Here is a 17,661-nt window from a genome sequence, read left to right as displayed (position 1 = left end):
GATGATGTTGTTGATGTTGTTGCTGATGTTGTTGTTGATGTTGTTGTTATTGTTGATGTTGTTATTGTTGTTGATGATGTTGATGTTGTTGTAGATGTTGTTGTTGTTGATGTTGTTGTTATTGTTGTTGATGATGTTGTTGTTGATGTTGTTGTTGTAGTAGTAGTTGCTGTTGTTGATGTTGTTGATGTTGTTATTGTTGTTGATGATGTTGTTGTTGATGTTGTTGTTGTTGATGTTGTTGATGATGTTGATGATGTTGTTGTAGATGTTGTTGTTGATGTTGTTGATGTTGTTATTGTTGTTGATGATGTTGATGATGTTGTTGTTGATGATGTTGTTGATGTTGTTGTTGATGTTGATGATGTTGTTGATGATGTTGTTGATGATGTTGTTGATGATGTTGATGATGTTGATGTTGATGTTGTTGTTGTTGTTCTTGTTGTTGATGTTGTTGTTGATGTTGATGATGTTGATGTTGTTGTTGATGTTGTTGTTGATGATGTTGATGATGTTGTTGATGTTGTTGTTGATGTTGATGATGTTGTTGATGATGTTGATGATGTTGATGTTGTTGTTGTTCTTGTTGTTGATGTTGTTGTTGATGTTGATGATGTTGATGTTGTTGTTGATGTTGTTGTTGATGTTGTTGATGATGTTGTTGATGATGTTGATGTTGTTATTAATGTTGATGTTGTTGTTGATGTTGTTGATGATTCAGGCTGGCGCCTTCCAGAAGACATCTACCCAGATCCTGCGCAGGGCCTGGTGGCGAAACGTCAAAACCTGGGTCATCATCATCACCATCCTCACCATCATCCTCACCATCATCATCCTGTTAGCCACAGGAGTCATCCCTACCTAGACCATCACCATCACCACCACCATCACCACCACCATCACCATCACCACCATCACCACCACCACCATCACCATCATCACCACCATCACCACCATCACCACCATCACCATCACCACCATCACCATCACCACCACCATCACCATCACCACCATCACCACCACCACCATCACCATCATCACCACCATCACCACCATCACCACCATCACCATCACCACCATCTTCATCATCACCACCATCACCATCATCACCACCACCATCACCATCACCACCATCATCACCATCACCATCACCACCATCACCACCACCATCACCACCACCATCACCACCACCATCACCACCACCATCACCACCACCACCATCATCACCACCATCACCACCATCATCACCACCATCACCACCATCATCACCACCATCACCACCACCACCATCACCACCATCACCACCACCACCATCACCACCATCACCATCACCACCATCACCATCATCACCATCACCACCACCATCATCACCACCACCATCATCACCACCACCATCACCACCATCACCATCATCACCACCACCACCATCACCATCATCACCATCACCACCATCACCACCACCACCATCACCACCATCACCATCATCACCACCACCACCATCATCACCACTACCACCACCATCATCACCACCATCATCACCACCACCACCATCACCACCACCACCATCATCACCACCACCACCACCACCATCACCACCATCACCACCACCATCATCACCACTACCATCACCACCATCACCACCACCACCATCACCACCACCATCACCACCACCACCATCACCACCATCACCACCACCACCATCACCACCACCACCATCACCACCACCATCACCACCATCATCACCACCACCATCACCACCATCACCACCACCATCATCACCACTACCATCATCATCATCACCACCATCACCATCATCACCACCACCACCATCACCACCACCATCATCACCACCATCATCACCACCACCATCACCACCACCATCACCACCACCACCATCATCACCACCATCATCACCACCATCACCACCATCATCACCATCACCACCACCATCACTGTAATCTCTAAGACGTCACGGAAATAAGTTCACTGTACGCACTGTATCACTGTACACACTGTATCACTGTACACACTGCCCACTGTACACATGGTGCCGCATCAGAGCGCTGGAACGCACTGTACCAAGGCGACACCGCTCAGTGAGTCAGTCACTCAGTCAGTCAGTTAGTCAGTCAGTCCCTCAGTCAGTCAGTCACTCAGTCACTCAGTCAGTCAGTCACTCAGTCACTTAGTTAGTCACTCAGTCAGTCAGTCACTCAGTCAGTCAGTCACTTAGTTAGTCAGTCACTCAGTCACTCAGTCAGTCAGTCAGTCACTCAGTCACTCAGTCAGTCAGTCACTTAGTTAGTCAGTCACTCAGTCAGTCAGTCACTCAGTCACTCAGTCAGTCAGTCACTCAGTCACTCAGTCAGTCAGTCAGTCACTCAGTCAGTCACTTAGTTAGTCACTTAGTTAGTCAGTCACTCAGTCAGTCACTTAGTTAGTCACTCAGTCAGTCACTCAGTCAGTCACTTAGTCAGTCACTCAGTCAGTCACTTAGTTAGTCAGTCACTCAGTCACTCAGTCAGTCACTCAGTCAGTCACTCAGTCAGTCACTCAGTCAGTCAGTCACTCAGTCAGTCACTCAGTCAGTCACTCAGTCAGTCAGTCACTCAGTCAGTCACTCACTCAGTCACTCAGTCAGTCACTCAGTCAGTCACTCAGTCACTTAGTTAGTCAGTCACTCAGTCAGTCACTCAGTCACTCAGTCAGTCAGTCACTCAGTCACTCAGTCAGTCAGTCACTCAGTCAGTCAGTCACTCAGTCACTCAGTCAGTCAATCACTCAGTCAGTCACTCAGTCACTCACTCAGTCACTCAGTCAGTCACTCAGTCACTCACTCAGTCACTCAGTCAGTCACTCAGTCAGTCACTCAGTCACTCAGTCAGTCACTCAGTCAGTCACTCAGTCAGTCACTCAGTCAGTCAGTCACTCAGTCAGTCACTCAGTCAGTCACTCACTCAGTCACTCAGTCAGTCACTCACTCAGTCACTCAGTCAGTTAGTCAGTCACTCAGTCAGTCACTCAGTCAGTCACTCACTCAGTCAGTCACTCACTCAGTCACTCACTCAGTCACTCACTCAGTCAGTTAGTCAGTCACTCAGTCAGTCAGTGAGTCAGTCAGTCAGTCAGTCACTCAGTCAGTCACTTAGTCAGTCAGTCACTCACTCAGTCACTCACTCAGTCACTCACTCAGTCAGTTAGTCAGTCACTCAGTCAGTCAGTGAGTCAGTCAGTCACTCAGTCAGTCACTCAGTCAGTCAGTCACTCAGTCAGTCACTCAGTCACTCAGTCAGTCACTCAGTCAGTCAGTCAGTCACTCAGTTAGTCACTCACTCAGTCATTCAGTCAGTCACTCAGTCACTCACTCAGTCATTCAGTCAGTCACTCACTCAGTCACTCAGTCAGTCACTCAGTCAGTCAGTCACTCAGTCAGTCACTCAGTCACTCAGTCAGTCACTCAGTCAGTCACTCAGTCAGTCACTCACTCAGTCATTCAGTCAGTCACTCAGTCACTCACTCAGTCATTCAGTCAGTCACTCACTCAGTCACTCAGTCAGTCAGTGAGTCAGTCAGTCACTCAGTCAGTCACTCAGTCAGTCAGTCACTCAGTCAGTCACTCAGTCACTCAGTCAGTCACTCAGTCAGTCACTCAGTCAGTCACTCAGTTAGTCACTCACTCAGTCATTCAGTCAGTCACTCACTCAGTCATTCAGTCATTCAGTCAGTCACTCACTCAGTCACTCAGTCAGTCACTCAGTCAGTCAGTCACTCAGTCACTCAGTCAGTCACTCAGTCACTAAGTCAGTCAGTCACTCAGTCAGTCACTCAGTCAGTCAGTCAGTCACTCAGTCACTCAGTCAGTCACTCAGTCACTCACTCAGTCAGTCAGTCACTCAGTCAGTCACTCAGTCACTCAGTCACTCACTCAGTCAGTCACTCAGTCAGTCAGTCAGTCAGTCACTGTCACTCAGTCACTCAGTCACTCACTCAGTCAGTCAGTCACTCAGTCACTCAGTCAGTCACTCAGTCAGTCAGTTAGTCACTCAGTCAGTCACTCAGTCAGTTAGTCACTCAGTCAGTCACTCAGTCAGTCAGTCACTCAGTCACTCAGTCACTCAGTCAGTCACTCAGTCACTCAGTCAGTCACTCAGTCAGTCAGTCACTCAGTCAGTCACTCAGTCAGTCAGTCACTCAGTCAGTCACTCAGTCAGTCACTCAGTCAGTCAGTCACTCAGTCACTCAGTCAGTCACTCAGTCAGTCAGTCACTCAGTCAGTCACTCAGTCAGTCAGTCACTCAGTCACTCAGTCACTCAGTCAGTCAGTCACTCAGTCACTCAGTCAGTCAGTCACTCAGTCAGTCAGTCACTCAGTCACTCAGTCAGTCACTCAGTCAGTCAGTCACTCAGTCAGTCACTCAGTCACTCAGTCAGTCACTCAGTCAGTCAGTCACTCAGTCAGTCACTCACTCAGTCAGTCACTCACTCAGTCAGTCAGTCAGTGAGTCAGTCAGTCACTCAGTCAGTCACTCAGTCAGTCACTCAGTCAGTCAGTCACTCAGTCAGTCACTCAGTCAGTCAGTCACTCAGTCAGTCAGTGAGTCACTCAGTCAGTCAGTCACTCAGTCACTCAGTTAGTCACTCAGTCAGTCACTCAGTCAGTCAGTCACTCAGTCAGTCACTCAGTCACTCAGTCACTCACTCAGTCACTCAGTCACTCAGTCATTAACTCAGTCACTCAGTCACTCAGTCAGTCATTCAGTCAGTCACTCACTCAGTCACTCAGTCAGTCACTCACTCAGTCAGTCACTCAGTCAGTCACTCAGTCAGTCACTCAGTCAGTTGCTCAGTCAGTCACTCAGTCAGTCAGTCACTCAGTCAGTCAGTCAGTCACTCAGTCACTCAGTCAGTCACTCAGTCACTAAGTCAGTCAGTCAGTCACTCAGTCAGTCACTCAGTCAGTCACTCAGTCAGTCACTTAGTCACTCAGTCAGTCACTCAGTCAGTCAGTCACTCAGTCAGTCACTCACTCAGTCAGTCACTCACTCAGTCAGTCACTCAGTCAGTCAGTCACTCAGTCAGTCAGTGAGTCAGTCAGTCACTCAGTCAGTCACTCAGTCAGTCAGTCACTCAGTCAGTCACTCAGTCAGTCAGTCACTCAGTCAGTCAGTGAGTCACTCAGTCAGTCAGTCACTCAGTCACTCAGTCAGTCACTCAGTCAGTCACTCAGTTAGTCACTCACTCAGTCATTCAGTCAGTCACTCAGTCACTCACTCAGTCATTCAGTCAGTCACTCACTCAGTCACTCAGTCAGTCACTCACTCAGTCAGTCACTCAGTCAGTCACTCAGTCAGTCAGTCACTCAGTCAGTCACTCAGTCACTAAGTCAGTCAGTCAGTCACTCAGTCAGTCACTCAGTCAGTCACTCAGTCAGTCACTCAGTCAGTCAGTCACTCAGTCAGTCACTCACTCACTCACCCACTCACTCACTCACCCACTCAGTCACCCTCTCACCAGGTGCGTGACTTAAGTGGGTGAGTGACTGGGTGAGTGACTGGGTGAGTGACTGAGTCGGTGAGTGAGTGAGTGGGTGAGTGACTGAGTGAGTGACTGGGTGAGTGACTGAGTGAGTGGGTGAGTGACTGAGTGATTGACTGAGTGGGTGAGTGAGTGACTGAGTGGGTGAGTGAGTGGGTGAGCGACTGAGTGGGTGAGTGAGTGGGTGAGTGAGTGACTGGGTGAGTGACTGAGTGGGTGAGTGAGTGACTGGGTGAGTGACTGAGTGGGTGAGTGAGTGACTGAGTGAGTGAGTGAGTGACTGGGTGAGCGACTGAGTGAGTGGGTGAGTGACTGAGTGATTGACTGAGTGGGTGAGTGAGTGACTGAGTGGGTGAGTGAGTGGGTGAGTGACTGAGTGAGTGACTGAGTGAGTGAGTGACTGGGTGAGTGACTGAGTGGGTGAGTGAGTGAGTGGGTGAGTGAGTGACTGAGTGACTGAGTGAGTGAGTGGGTGAGTGACTGAGTGGGTGAGTTTCCCAAATTTGCATATCGTTACCTCATTTGCATAGCCAGACATAATCGCTGGGTCTAAGCTAAATGGTTCCCAAGGTAACCAATCAACTAAACGATATCATTCGAGTACAATTAGCACATCTACGCAACCGCATTAACATATATTTAAGAAGATAAGATGCAATTATATGAGATATATTAACATGTACTTGTGATGTAATTGATGTAACATTAACATGTCATTTGCATATTGGGGGAGTGCTAATTTGCATAGGGTTTGCATTTCATTTATTGGGGCGCTGTGATTGGCTGATGCGAGGCCTGTTGATGGTGACACTCACCCACTCAGCACTCACTCACTCACCCACTCACCCACTCACTCACTCACTCACCCACCCACTCACCCACCCACTCACCCACTCACTCACCCACTCACCCACTCACCACTCACCCACTCACCCACCCACTCACTCACCCACTCACTCACCCACCCACCCACTCAATCACCGACCCACCCACTCACTCACTGACCCACCCACTCACCCACTGACCTACCCACTCACCCACTCAATCACCCACTCACCTATTCACTCACTCACTCACCCACTCACCCAGTCAGCACTCACTCACCCATTCAGTCACCCACCCACTCACTCACCCACTGACCCACTCACTAACTGACCCACTCACTCACCCACTCAGCACTCACCCACCCACTCAACCACTCACCTACTCACCCACCCACTCACCCACCCACTCACTCACCCACTCACTCACTCACTCACCCACTCACTCACCCACCCACTCACCACTCACCCACTCACCACTCACCCACTCACTCTCTCACCCACCCACCCACTCACCACTCACTCAGCACTCACTCACCCACTCACTCAGCACTCACTCACCCACTCACTCAGCACTCACTCACCCACCCACTCACCTACTCAATCACCCACTCACCTACTCACTCACTCACCCACCTACCCACTCAATCACCGACCAACCCACTCACCCACTGACCTACCCACTCACTCACCCACTCACCCACTTAGCACTCACCCAGTCAGCACTCACTCACCCACTCACTCACTCAGTCACCCACCCACCCACTCACCTACTCAATCACCCACTCACCTACTCACTCACTCACCCACCTACCCACTCAATCACCGACCAACCCACTCACCCACTGACCTACCCACTCACTCACCCACTTAGCACTCACCCAGTCAGCACTCACTCACCCACTCACCCACCCACTCACTCACCCACTGACCCACCCACTCACTAACTGACCCACTCACTCACCCACTCAACACTCACCCACTCACCCACTCACCTACTCACCCACCCACTCACCTACTCACCCACCCACTCACTCACCCACTCACCTACTCACCCACTCACCCACTCACTCACCCACCCACTGACCCACTCACCCACCCACTCACCCACCTACTCACCCACCCACTCACCCACTAACTCACCCACTCACTCACCCACTCACCCACTCACTCACTAACTCACCCACTCACTCATTCACCCACTCACTCACCCACCCACCCACTCACTCACCCACCCACTCACCTACTCACCCACCCACTCACCCACTCACCCACCCACTCACTCACCTACTCACCCACTCACCCACCCACTCACCTACTCACCTACTCACCCACCCACCCACTCACCTACTCACCCACCCACCCACTCACCCACCCACTCACCCACTCACCCACACACCCACACACCCACCCACCCACTCACCCACCCACCCACTCACCCACCAACTCACCCACCAACTCACCCACCCACCCACTCACCCACCCACCCACTCACCCACCCACTCACCCACCCACTCACTCACTCACCAATCACCCACTCACTCACCTACTCACTCACTCACCCATCCACTCACTCACTCACCCACCCACTCACTCACTCACCCACCCACTCACTCACTCACTCACCCACTCACTCACCCACTCACTCACTCACCCACTCACTCACCCACCCACTCACTCACTCACCCACCCACTCACCCACTCACTCACCCACCCACTGACCTACTCACCCACCCACTCACTCACTCACCCACCCACTCACCCACTCACTCACCCACTCACCCACCCACTCACCCACCCACTCACTCACCCACTCACTCACCTACTCACCCACCCACTCACCCACTCACCCACTCACCCACTGTAGTTATAGTCTACTGTATAGACTGTCTGTGTACACTGTATATACTGTATAGTCTATTGATTGATCATGGAAAATTCTTGCAGTGGATGTATCCCAGCAGATCAATAATAAATATATAATAGACGTTTCGTGCATTGCTCCTCTGTCAGCACATACTCACCTACACAACAACCGGCATTCGCCACTAAGTGGCGGTGACGTCACCACGACGCTTGTGCCAGGCTATGTGCACCCTGAGGCCACGTGAAGTGTCGAACGCCCGCTGGCAGGAGGTCACGGGGCAGACCCAGCAGGTGCCACGGGTCGACTGACTGAGATGACTGGCTGATGCACCACCTGTGCCCCCTACTGTGCCAACCTGCTGTGCTTTAGCCACCCGGCGCTCCGCTCGTTGTTGTGAGCGTCGCTCCTCCGCCCTCCGTTGTTGTTGGAGGGCGACTGCCTCCAACTGCCCAGTAGCATCCTTCACGAGCCTCCTCCACAGAGGCCGATCTTGACACCGCTGGTACCAGTCATCGGCAAGTCCACTCAGCTCCACGTCCTCCTGTACCACATCACTCCATCTCTTCGATAGCCCCGTGCCTCCTGTACCACATCACTCCATCTCTTCTGTAGCCCCGTGCCTCCTGTACCACGTCACTCCATCTCTTCTCTAGCCCCGTGCCTCCTGTACCACGTCACTCCATCTCTTCTCTAGCCCGTGCCGCGCCCGCTTAGCCCCCTCAATCCGGCCAAACAAAAGCTGTTTCGGCATGCGGTGGCTGGGCATGCGGGCTACATGACCCAGCCATCGCAGCCTTGCCTGCCGGAGGAGCTCACCGATGGGACCCTGCCCAGATCTTTCAAAGATTTGTGAGCTCCTCACACAATTCAGCCTGGTTAAACCTAGGATTGATCGTAGGTAGGTCAGCCTGTTTCTAACCGGCGAAGATGTTCCATTAGGGGGGTCCACGTTTCGCAAGCGTAGAGAAGGGAGGGAATGACCGTGGCCGAGAAGACCTGAAGCTTATTGCGGAGCGACAGACCAGGTAGCTTCCACACAGCGTTACGCATCCGATGAAAAGATATTGCCGCTCGACTGATTCGGAGACCTCTGCTGTTAAACTGGAGCCGGTCATAAGCACACTGCCCAGGTATGGGAAACTCTCCACTCTCTCCACAACTGCCCCATCACCGATTGGGAGTTTTGGGGGTGGAGTGTCCGATGGTACAAAATACCCAGGCAGGTGCTTAGTTTTGGTGGGGCTGATGGTAAGGCCCCATCTCTTAGTGGCACGCTCCAGTCTCAGCAGCAGCGTCTCCAACTCCTCCTCTGACTGAGCAGCTATTACCAAATCATCGGCATACATAACGTGGTTGAGCAATAGGGAGCCATCCCTTGACCGCACCCGGGCATCGATCAGCCTCCCATTGTATCTGTACCATATGGAGATTCCCCCGGTACAGCTATTGAAGGCTTCACGAACTACGTGGTCAAAATAGATGTTACATAATGTGGGAGCCAGAGGACATCCCTGTCGCACCCCAAGGTGTACAGGGAAGGGCTCTGACTCCCGGCCACGTAGTTTTACCCGGGCCCGCTCACCATCATGAAGGTCCTTAATGAGCGTGACCAGAGGGTCAGGTACTCCAAAAGCACGAAGAACGACCCAGAGCCCAGGCCTACTGATGGTATCATAGGCCTTGACCAGGTCAATAAAGCAGAGATGTAGGTCTTGTTGGAATTCCCTACACCTCTGCTGTAGCAGACAGACAGAAAATATGGCATCAGTGCAGGACCGCCCTATCCTGAAACCGCATTGGGGCTCCACAAGCCTCTCCTCAGCGTGCCTGGCAAGGCAATGCTGAATAATCCTTGCCAGGACCTTTCCCGGCACACTGAGTGAGATACCCCTGTAGTTGTTACAGTCTGTGCGGTCCCCCTTCTTAAAAAGGGGGACCACCAGGGCATCCTTCCAATCCTGCGGAACCCGTCCAGTGGTCCAGACCGTTGTTATGATGTCATATAGGGCAGTCTGTGCACAAACGCCACCCTCCCTCAGCATTTCGCTTGGGAGATCATCTCTGCCCGCTGCCTTTCCTGGTCAAAGACTCCGGATCGCCTTCAGTACTTCCTCAACAGATGGCACCTCAGCCAGCCACTCACAGGGGGTGACATCTTCCAATATTTGAGGCACCGCAGCCTCAGCAGGGTCATCCTCACTTTGTGCCACGATGTTTTCCTGGCTGAGGGATTTTCCCTCCCCCAGGACCTCACAGAAATGCTCAGCAAATCTGCAAACCTGTTCCTGGGGGTCAGAGATTGGATCACCGTTTTTTCCCCTAATGATGGTAATAGGTGTGGCGCTGCAGGTTACTTTTTTGATGGAGTTAAATAGAGATTTGTGATCGTGGGCCACTGAGGCAGACTCCATCTCCTCAGCAACCCACGACCACCACCCATCCTTGCAGCGCCTCACGGCTCTCCGAACCTCCGAGCGAAGGCTGCGGTAAGCCTCCTCATTCTCTGACGTGGGATTCTGTAGCCGATGACAGTGGGCCTGTCGCTTTTTCTCAACCATCCTGAACACCTCCTCTGTCAACCAGGGTCTCTGGGGAGGTCTGGACCGCGTACCCAAAGCAGCCATTGCAGCTGCATGAGTCACAGTCCAAAACCTCGCCCATTTACCCTCAACATCAGGAGGAGTCGGGGACGATGCCAATCCCAGCCGCAAGCGATGATGAAATTCTCGCTTGCAACTTTCATCAGATAACTGAGACCAGGCCACTTTAGGTCAGAATGGGGTCCTGGGTGTACACCCACCACCGGAGTGGAAGAATGGCAGGCGCATCTTACACACACAGACACACACACAGGGTCACTAGAGCTAGTGCTGAGTCTAACTCTGTATTAGTAGTAGTATTATAACACACAGACATAGTAGTATTATAGTAGTATTATTATACCACTCACACAGACATAGTAGTATTATAGTAGTATTATAACACTCACACAGACAGTAGTATTATAGTAGTAGTATAACACTCATACACACACACAGTCACTAGAGCTAGTGCTGAGTCTAACTCTCTGTATTAGTAGTATTATAACACACAGACACGCCACACCACACACACAGTCACAAGAGCTAGTGTTGAGTCTAACTCTGTATTAGTAGTATTATAACACACACAGTCACAAGAGCTAGTGTTGAGTCTAACTCTCTGTATTAGTAGTAGTATTATAACACACACACACAGTCACAAGAGCTAGTGTTGAGTCTAACTCTGTATTAGTAGTAGTATTATAATAATCACCATCAACATCATCATTATCACTGACATCATCATCGGTGACATCACCATCATCATCGGTGACATCATCATCATCGGTATCATCATTGTTGACATCATCTTTGGTGACATCATCGGTATCATCTTTGGTGACATCATCATTGACATCATCGGTGACATCATCGACATCATCGATGACATGATCATCGTTGACATCATCATCGGTGACATGATCATCGTTGACATCATCATCGGTGACATCATCATTGTTGACATCATCATCTTTGGTGACATCATCGGTGACATCATCTTTGGTGACGTCATCGGAATCATCGGTATCATCATTGCTGACATCATCATCGGTGACATCATTTAAACCATCATCTTCATCATCGGTGACATCATCATTTAAACCATCATCATCATCGGTGACATCATCATCGGTGACATCATCATCGGTGACATCATCATTATCATCGACATCACCACCATCACCCCCATCACCATCAACGGTGGTAATGATGGTGGCGATGGTGGTGATGATGGTGGTGATGGTGGTGGTGATGGTGGTGATGGTGGCGATGGTGGTGATGATGGTGGTGATGGTGGTGGTGGTGATGGTGGTGGTGATGGTGATGATGGTGGTGATGGTGGTAATGGTGGTGGTGATGGTGATGATGGTGGTGATGGTGGTGATGGTGGTGGTGATGGCAATGATGGTGGTGATGGTGGTGGTGATGGTGATGGTGGTGATGGTGGTAATGGTGGTGATGGTGGTGGTGATGGCAATGATGGTGGTGATGGTGGTGGTGATGGTGATGATGGTGGTGATGGTGGTGGTGGTGATGGCAATGATGGTGGTGATGGTGGTGATGGTGGTGGTGATGGTGATGGTGGTGATGGTGGTGATGATGGTGGTGGTGGTGATGATGGTGATGATGGTGGTGATGGTGGTGATGATGGTGGTGATGATGGTGGTGGTGGTGATGATGGTGATGGTGGTGATGGTGGTGATGATGGTGGTGATGATGATGATGGTGGCGGTGGTGATGGTGATGATGTTGGTGGTCATGGTGGTGATCTGGAGGTGATGGCGGTGATGGCGGTGATCTCTAGGTGACAGTGATGGTGGAGGTGATGGCGGTGATGGCGATCTGAGCCTTCTCCCGGACCAAGCTGCTGTGGTGATGTTGAAGATGTTTCAGTGATGGCATCACGGCCTCAGCCACCTCCTGCTTAATGCCTGCAAGACATCAACATCACCATCATCATCACTATCACCACCACCAACACCACCACCATCATCACTATCACCACCATCACCATCATCACCATCATCACCACCACCACCATCATCATCATCACCATCACCATCACCACCACCATCATCACTATCACCACCATCACCATCATCACCATCATCACCACCACCACCATCATCATCATCATCACCATCACCACCACCAACACCACCAACACCACCACCATCATCACTATCACCACCATCACCATCACCAACACCATCACCACCAACACCATCATCATCACTATCACCAACAACATCACCATCATCACCATCACCACCACCACCACCATCACCACCATCATCACCACCATCATTGCCATCACCACCACCATCACCACCATCATCATCACCATCATCATCACCACCATCATCACCATCATCAATATCACCACCACCACCATCACCACCATCACCATCATCACTATCACCACCACCATCATCACCACCATCATCACCACCATCATTGCCATCACCACCACCATCACCACCATCATCATCACCATCATCATCACCACCATCATCACCATCATCACTATCACCACCACCACCACCATCACCACCATCACCATCATCACTATCACCACCACCATCATCACCACCATCACCACCACCACCATTACCACCATCATCACCATCACCATCATCACCACCATCACCACCATCACCATCAGCACCACCATCACCACCACCACCATCATCACCACCACCACCATCATCACCATCACCACCATCACCATCATCACCATCACCACCATCATCATCACCAACAACATCACCATCACCACCATCATCATCATCACCAACAACATCACCACCATCATCATCACCACCACCACCACCATCATCATCACTATCACCAACAACATCACCATCATCACCATCACCACCACCACCACCATCATCATCACTATCACCAACAACATCACCATCATCACCATCACCACCATCACCACCACCATCATCACTATCACCAACAACATCACAATCATCGCCATCATCACCACCATCACCACCACCACCATCACCACCATCACCACCATCACCAACAACATCACCATCATCATCATCACTATCACCAACAACATCACCATCATCATCACCATCACCACCATCACCATCACCACCATCACCATCACCACCATCACCACCATCACCACCACCACCACCACCGCCATCACCACCATCACCACCACCACCATCACCACCACCACCACCACCATCACCACCATCGCCATCACCACCACCACCATCACCACCATCATCATCATCATCACCACCATCATCATCATCATCACCACCATCACCACCAACAACAACACCAACAACACCACCACCATCACCACCACCATCACCATCACCACCAACGTCACCACCATCACCACCATCACCACCATCACCAACACCACCAACACCACCAACACCACCACCACCACCATCACCACCATTACCACCATCATCACCACCACTATCACCACCATCACCACCATCACCATCACCAACACCACCATCACCATCATCACCACCATCACCACCACCCCCACCACCATCACCATCACCACCATCACCATCACCACCATCACCACCATCACCATCACCATCACCACCAACGTCACCACCACCATTACCACATCACACCACACACACACACCACACACACACACTACACACACCACACACACACACTACACACACACTACACACACACTACACACACACTACACACACACACACCACACCACACACACCACACACACACCACACACACCACACACACCACACCACACACATCACACACATCACACACCACACACACCACACACACACCACACACACCACACACACACCACACACACACACCACACACACCACACACACCACACGTCACACCACACACACCACACACACACACACACACCACACACACCACACACACTACACACACACACCACACACACACACACCACACACACACACACCACACACCACACCACACACACACCACACACACACACCACACACACACCACACACACACCACACACCACACACACACATCACACACACACCACACACACACCACACACCACACCACACACACACCACACACACACACCACACACACACCACACACACACCACACACCACACACACACCACACACACACACACCACACACCACACACACACACCACACACCACACCACACACACACCACACACACACATCACACACACACCACACACACACCACACACCACACCACACACACACCACACACACACCACACACACACCACACACACACCACACACACCACACACACACCACACACACACACACCACACACACACCACACACCACACCACACACACACCACACACCACACACACACCACACACACACCACACACACACCACACACCACACCACACGTCACACTCCACGTCACACCACACGTCACACACCACACACACCACATACACTCCACGTCACACCACACGTCACACACCACACACACACACACACCACACACACACCACACACACCACACACACACCACACACACACCACACACGTCACACCACACACACACCACACGTGTCACACCACACACGTCACACCACACGTCACACCACACGTCACACCACACATGTCACACCACACGTCACACCACACGTCACACCACACACCACACCACACACCACACGTCACACCACACGTCACACCACACGTCACACTCCACGTCACACCACACACGTCACACCACACACGTCACACCACACGTCACACCACGTGTCACACCACACACGTCACACCACACGTCACACCACACGTCACACCACACGTCACACCACACCCCACACCACACACGTCACACCACACGTCACACCACACGTCACACCACACACCACACGTGTCACACCACACGTGTCACACCACACACGTCACACCACACGTGTCACACCACACACGTCACACCACACGTCACACCACACGTCACACCACACACCACACGTGTCACACCACACGTGTCACACCACACACGTCACACCACACACACACGTCACACCACACACGTCACACCACACACCACACGTGTCACACCACACGTGTCACACCACACACGTCACACCACACACGTCACACCACACGTCACACCACACGTCACACCACACACCACACGTCACACCACACGTCACACCACACACTCCACGTCACACCACACACGTCACACCACACACGTCACACTCCACGTCACACCACACACGTCACACCACACGTCACACCACACACCACACCACACACACACGTGTCACACCACACGTCACACCACACGTCACACCACACACTCCACGTCCCACCACACGTCACACCACACGTGTCACACCACACACACGTCACACCACACACGTCACACCACACACGTGTCACACCACACGTCACACCACACGTCACACCACACACGTGTCACACCACACACGTGTCACACCACACACGTCACACACCACACGTCACACACCACACGTCACACACACCACACACACCATGTACGTCACACCACGTACGTCACACCACACACGTGTCACACCACACACACGTCACACACACCACACGTGTCACACCACACACACGTCACACCACACACGTGTCACACCACACCACACGTGTCACACCACACACACACCACACACGTCACACTCCACGTCACACCACACGTCACACCACACGTGTCACACCACACACGTGTCACACCACACACGTGTCACACCACACCACACGTGTCACACCACACACACACCACACACGTCACACTCCACGTGTCACACCACACGTCACACCACCACACGTGTCACACCACACACCACACACACCACACGTGTCACACCACACACACGTCACACTCCACGTGTCACACCACACGTCACACCACCACACGTGTCACACCACACACCACACACACCACACGTGTCACACCACACACACGTCACACCACACGTGTCACACCACACACGTCACACCACCACACGTGTCACACCACACACGTCACACCACACGTGTCACACCACCACACGTGTCACACCACACACGTCACACCACGTGTCACACCACACACGTCACACCACACACGTCACACCACACGTCACACCACACGTCACACCACACGTGTCACACCACACACGTCACACCACACGTCACACCACACGTCACACCACACACGTCACACCACACGTGTCACACTCCACGTCACACCACACGTCACACCACACGTCACACACACACACTCCACGTCACACACCACACACGTCACACCACCACACGTGTCACACCACACGTCACACCACACACACACACACCACACGTCACACCACACACACGCCACGTCACACCACACGTGTCACACCACACACTACACACCACACGTCACACCACACCACACACTACACACTCCACGTCACACCACACCACACGTGTCACACCTGTGAACATGAGTGCTTGACAGAGAGTCACTGCGTTGCAGATAGTTTCCGGGGCGAGGCCGGGAGCTGTGGTGGTGGTGGTTGTGGTTGTGGTGGTGGTGGTGGTGTGGTTGTTTATACTGTCTGGTGGTTGTTGTTGTGGTGGTTGTGGTTGTTGTTGTTGTGTGGTGATGGTGGTGGTGGTGAGGAGATGGGTGAGGGAGGCTATGAGGTCACAGCCACGCAGAGGCTTGGTCACCAGATCTGAACAACATCACAACATCATCATCACCATTAGTATCATCAGCAGCAGCAGTATCATCAGCAGTAGTAGTATCAGCAGCAGTATCATCATCAGTAGTAGTATCATCATCAGTAGTATCAGCATCAGTATCATCATCAGTAGTAGT

At 51.7% G+C, this 17,661-nt stretch overlaps 2 protein-coding genes across 3 annotated transcripts in view; one reads left to right on the top strand and one right to left on the bottom strand.

Annotated features, from left to right (window-relative positions):
- Positions 1–873, top strand: part of LOC116937107 (vesicle-associated membrane protein 8-like) — a 51,247-nt gene extending 50,374 nt beyond the window's left edge. Inside the window, exon 5 of the mRNA XM_076055274.1 lies at positions 722–873. Coding sequence (XP_075911389.1) covers positions 722–865 — 144 coding nt within the window. The 3' untranslated portion in view covers positions 866–873. The remainder of the gene's footprint in view (positions 1–721) is intronic.
- Positions 874–11,470: 10,597 nt separating this feature from the next.
- Positions 11,471–17,661, bottom strand: part of RAP1GDS1 (Rap1 GTPase-GDP dissociation stimulator 1) — a 43,802-nt gene continuing 37,611 nt past the window's right edge. For both annotated transcript variants that reach the window (XM_076055271.1, XM_076055272.1), the window contains 2 exons: positions 17,273–17,515; positions 11,471–12,736 (listed from right to left, as the gene is read on the bottom strand). In XM_076055271.1, the coding sequence (XP_075911386.1) occupies positions 12,606–12,736; positions 17,273–17,515 (374 nt within the window). In that variant the 3' untranslated portion in view covers positions 11,471–12,605. The remainder of the gene's footprint in view (positions 12,737–17,272; positions 17,516–17,661) is intronic.

Source organism: Petromyzon marinus, chromosome 71 (genome assembly GCF_048934315.1).
Source record: "Petromyzon marinus isolate PM22_M1 ecotype Great Lakes invasive population chromosome 71, UKy_Petmar_22M1.pri1.0, whole genome shotgun sequence".
In the NCBI taxonomy this organism is placed as follows: Eukaryota; Metazoa; Chordata; class Hyperoartia; order Petromyzontiformes; family Petromyzontidae; genus Petromyzon; species Petromyzon marinus.
This window is presented reverse-complemented; position numbering and strand designations above follow the sequence as displayed.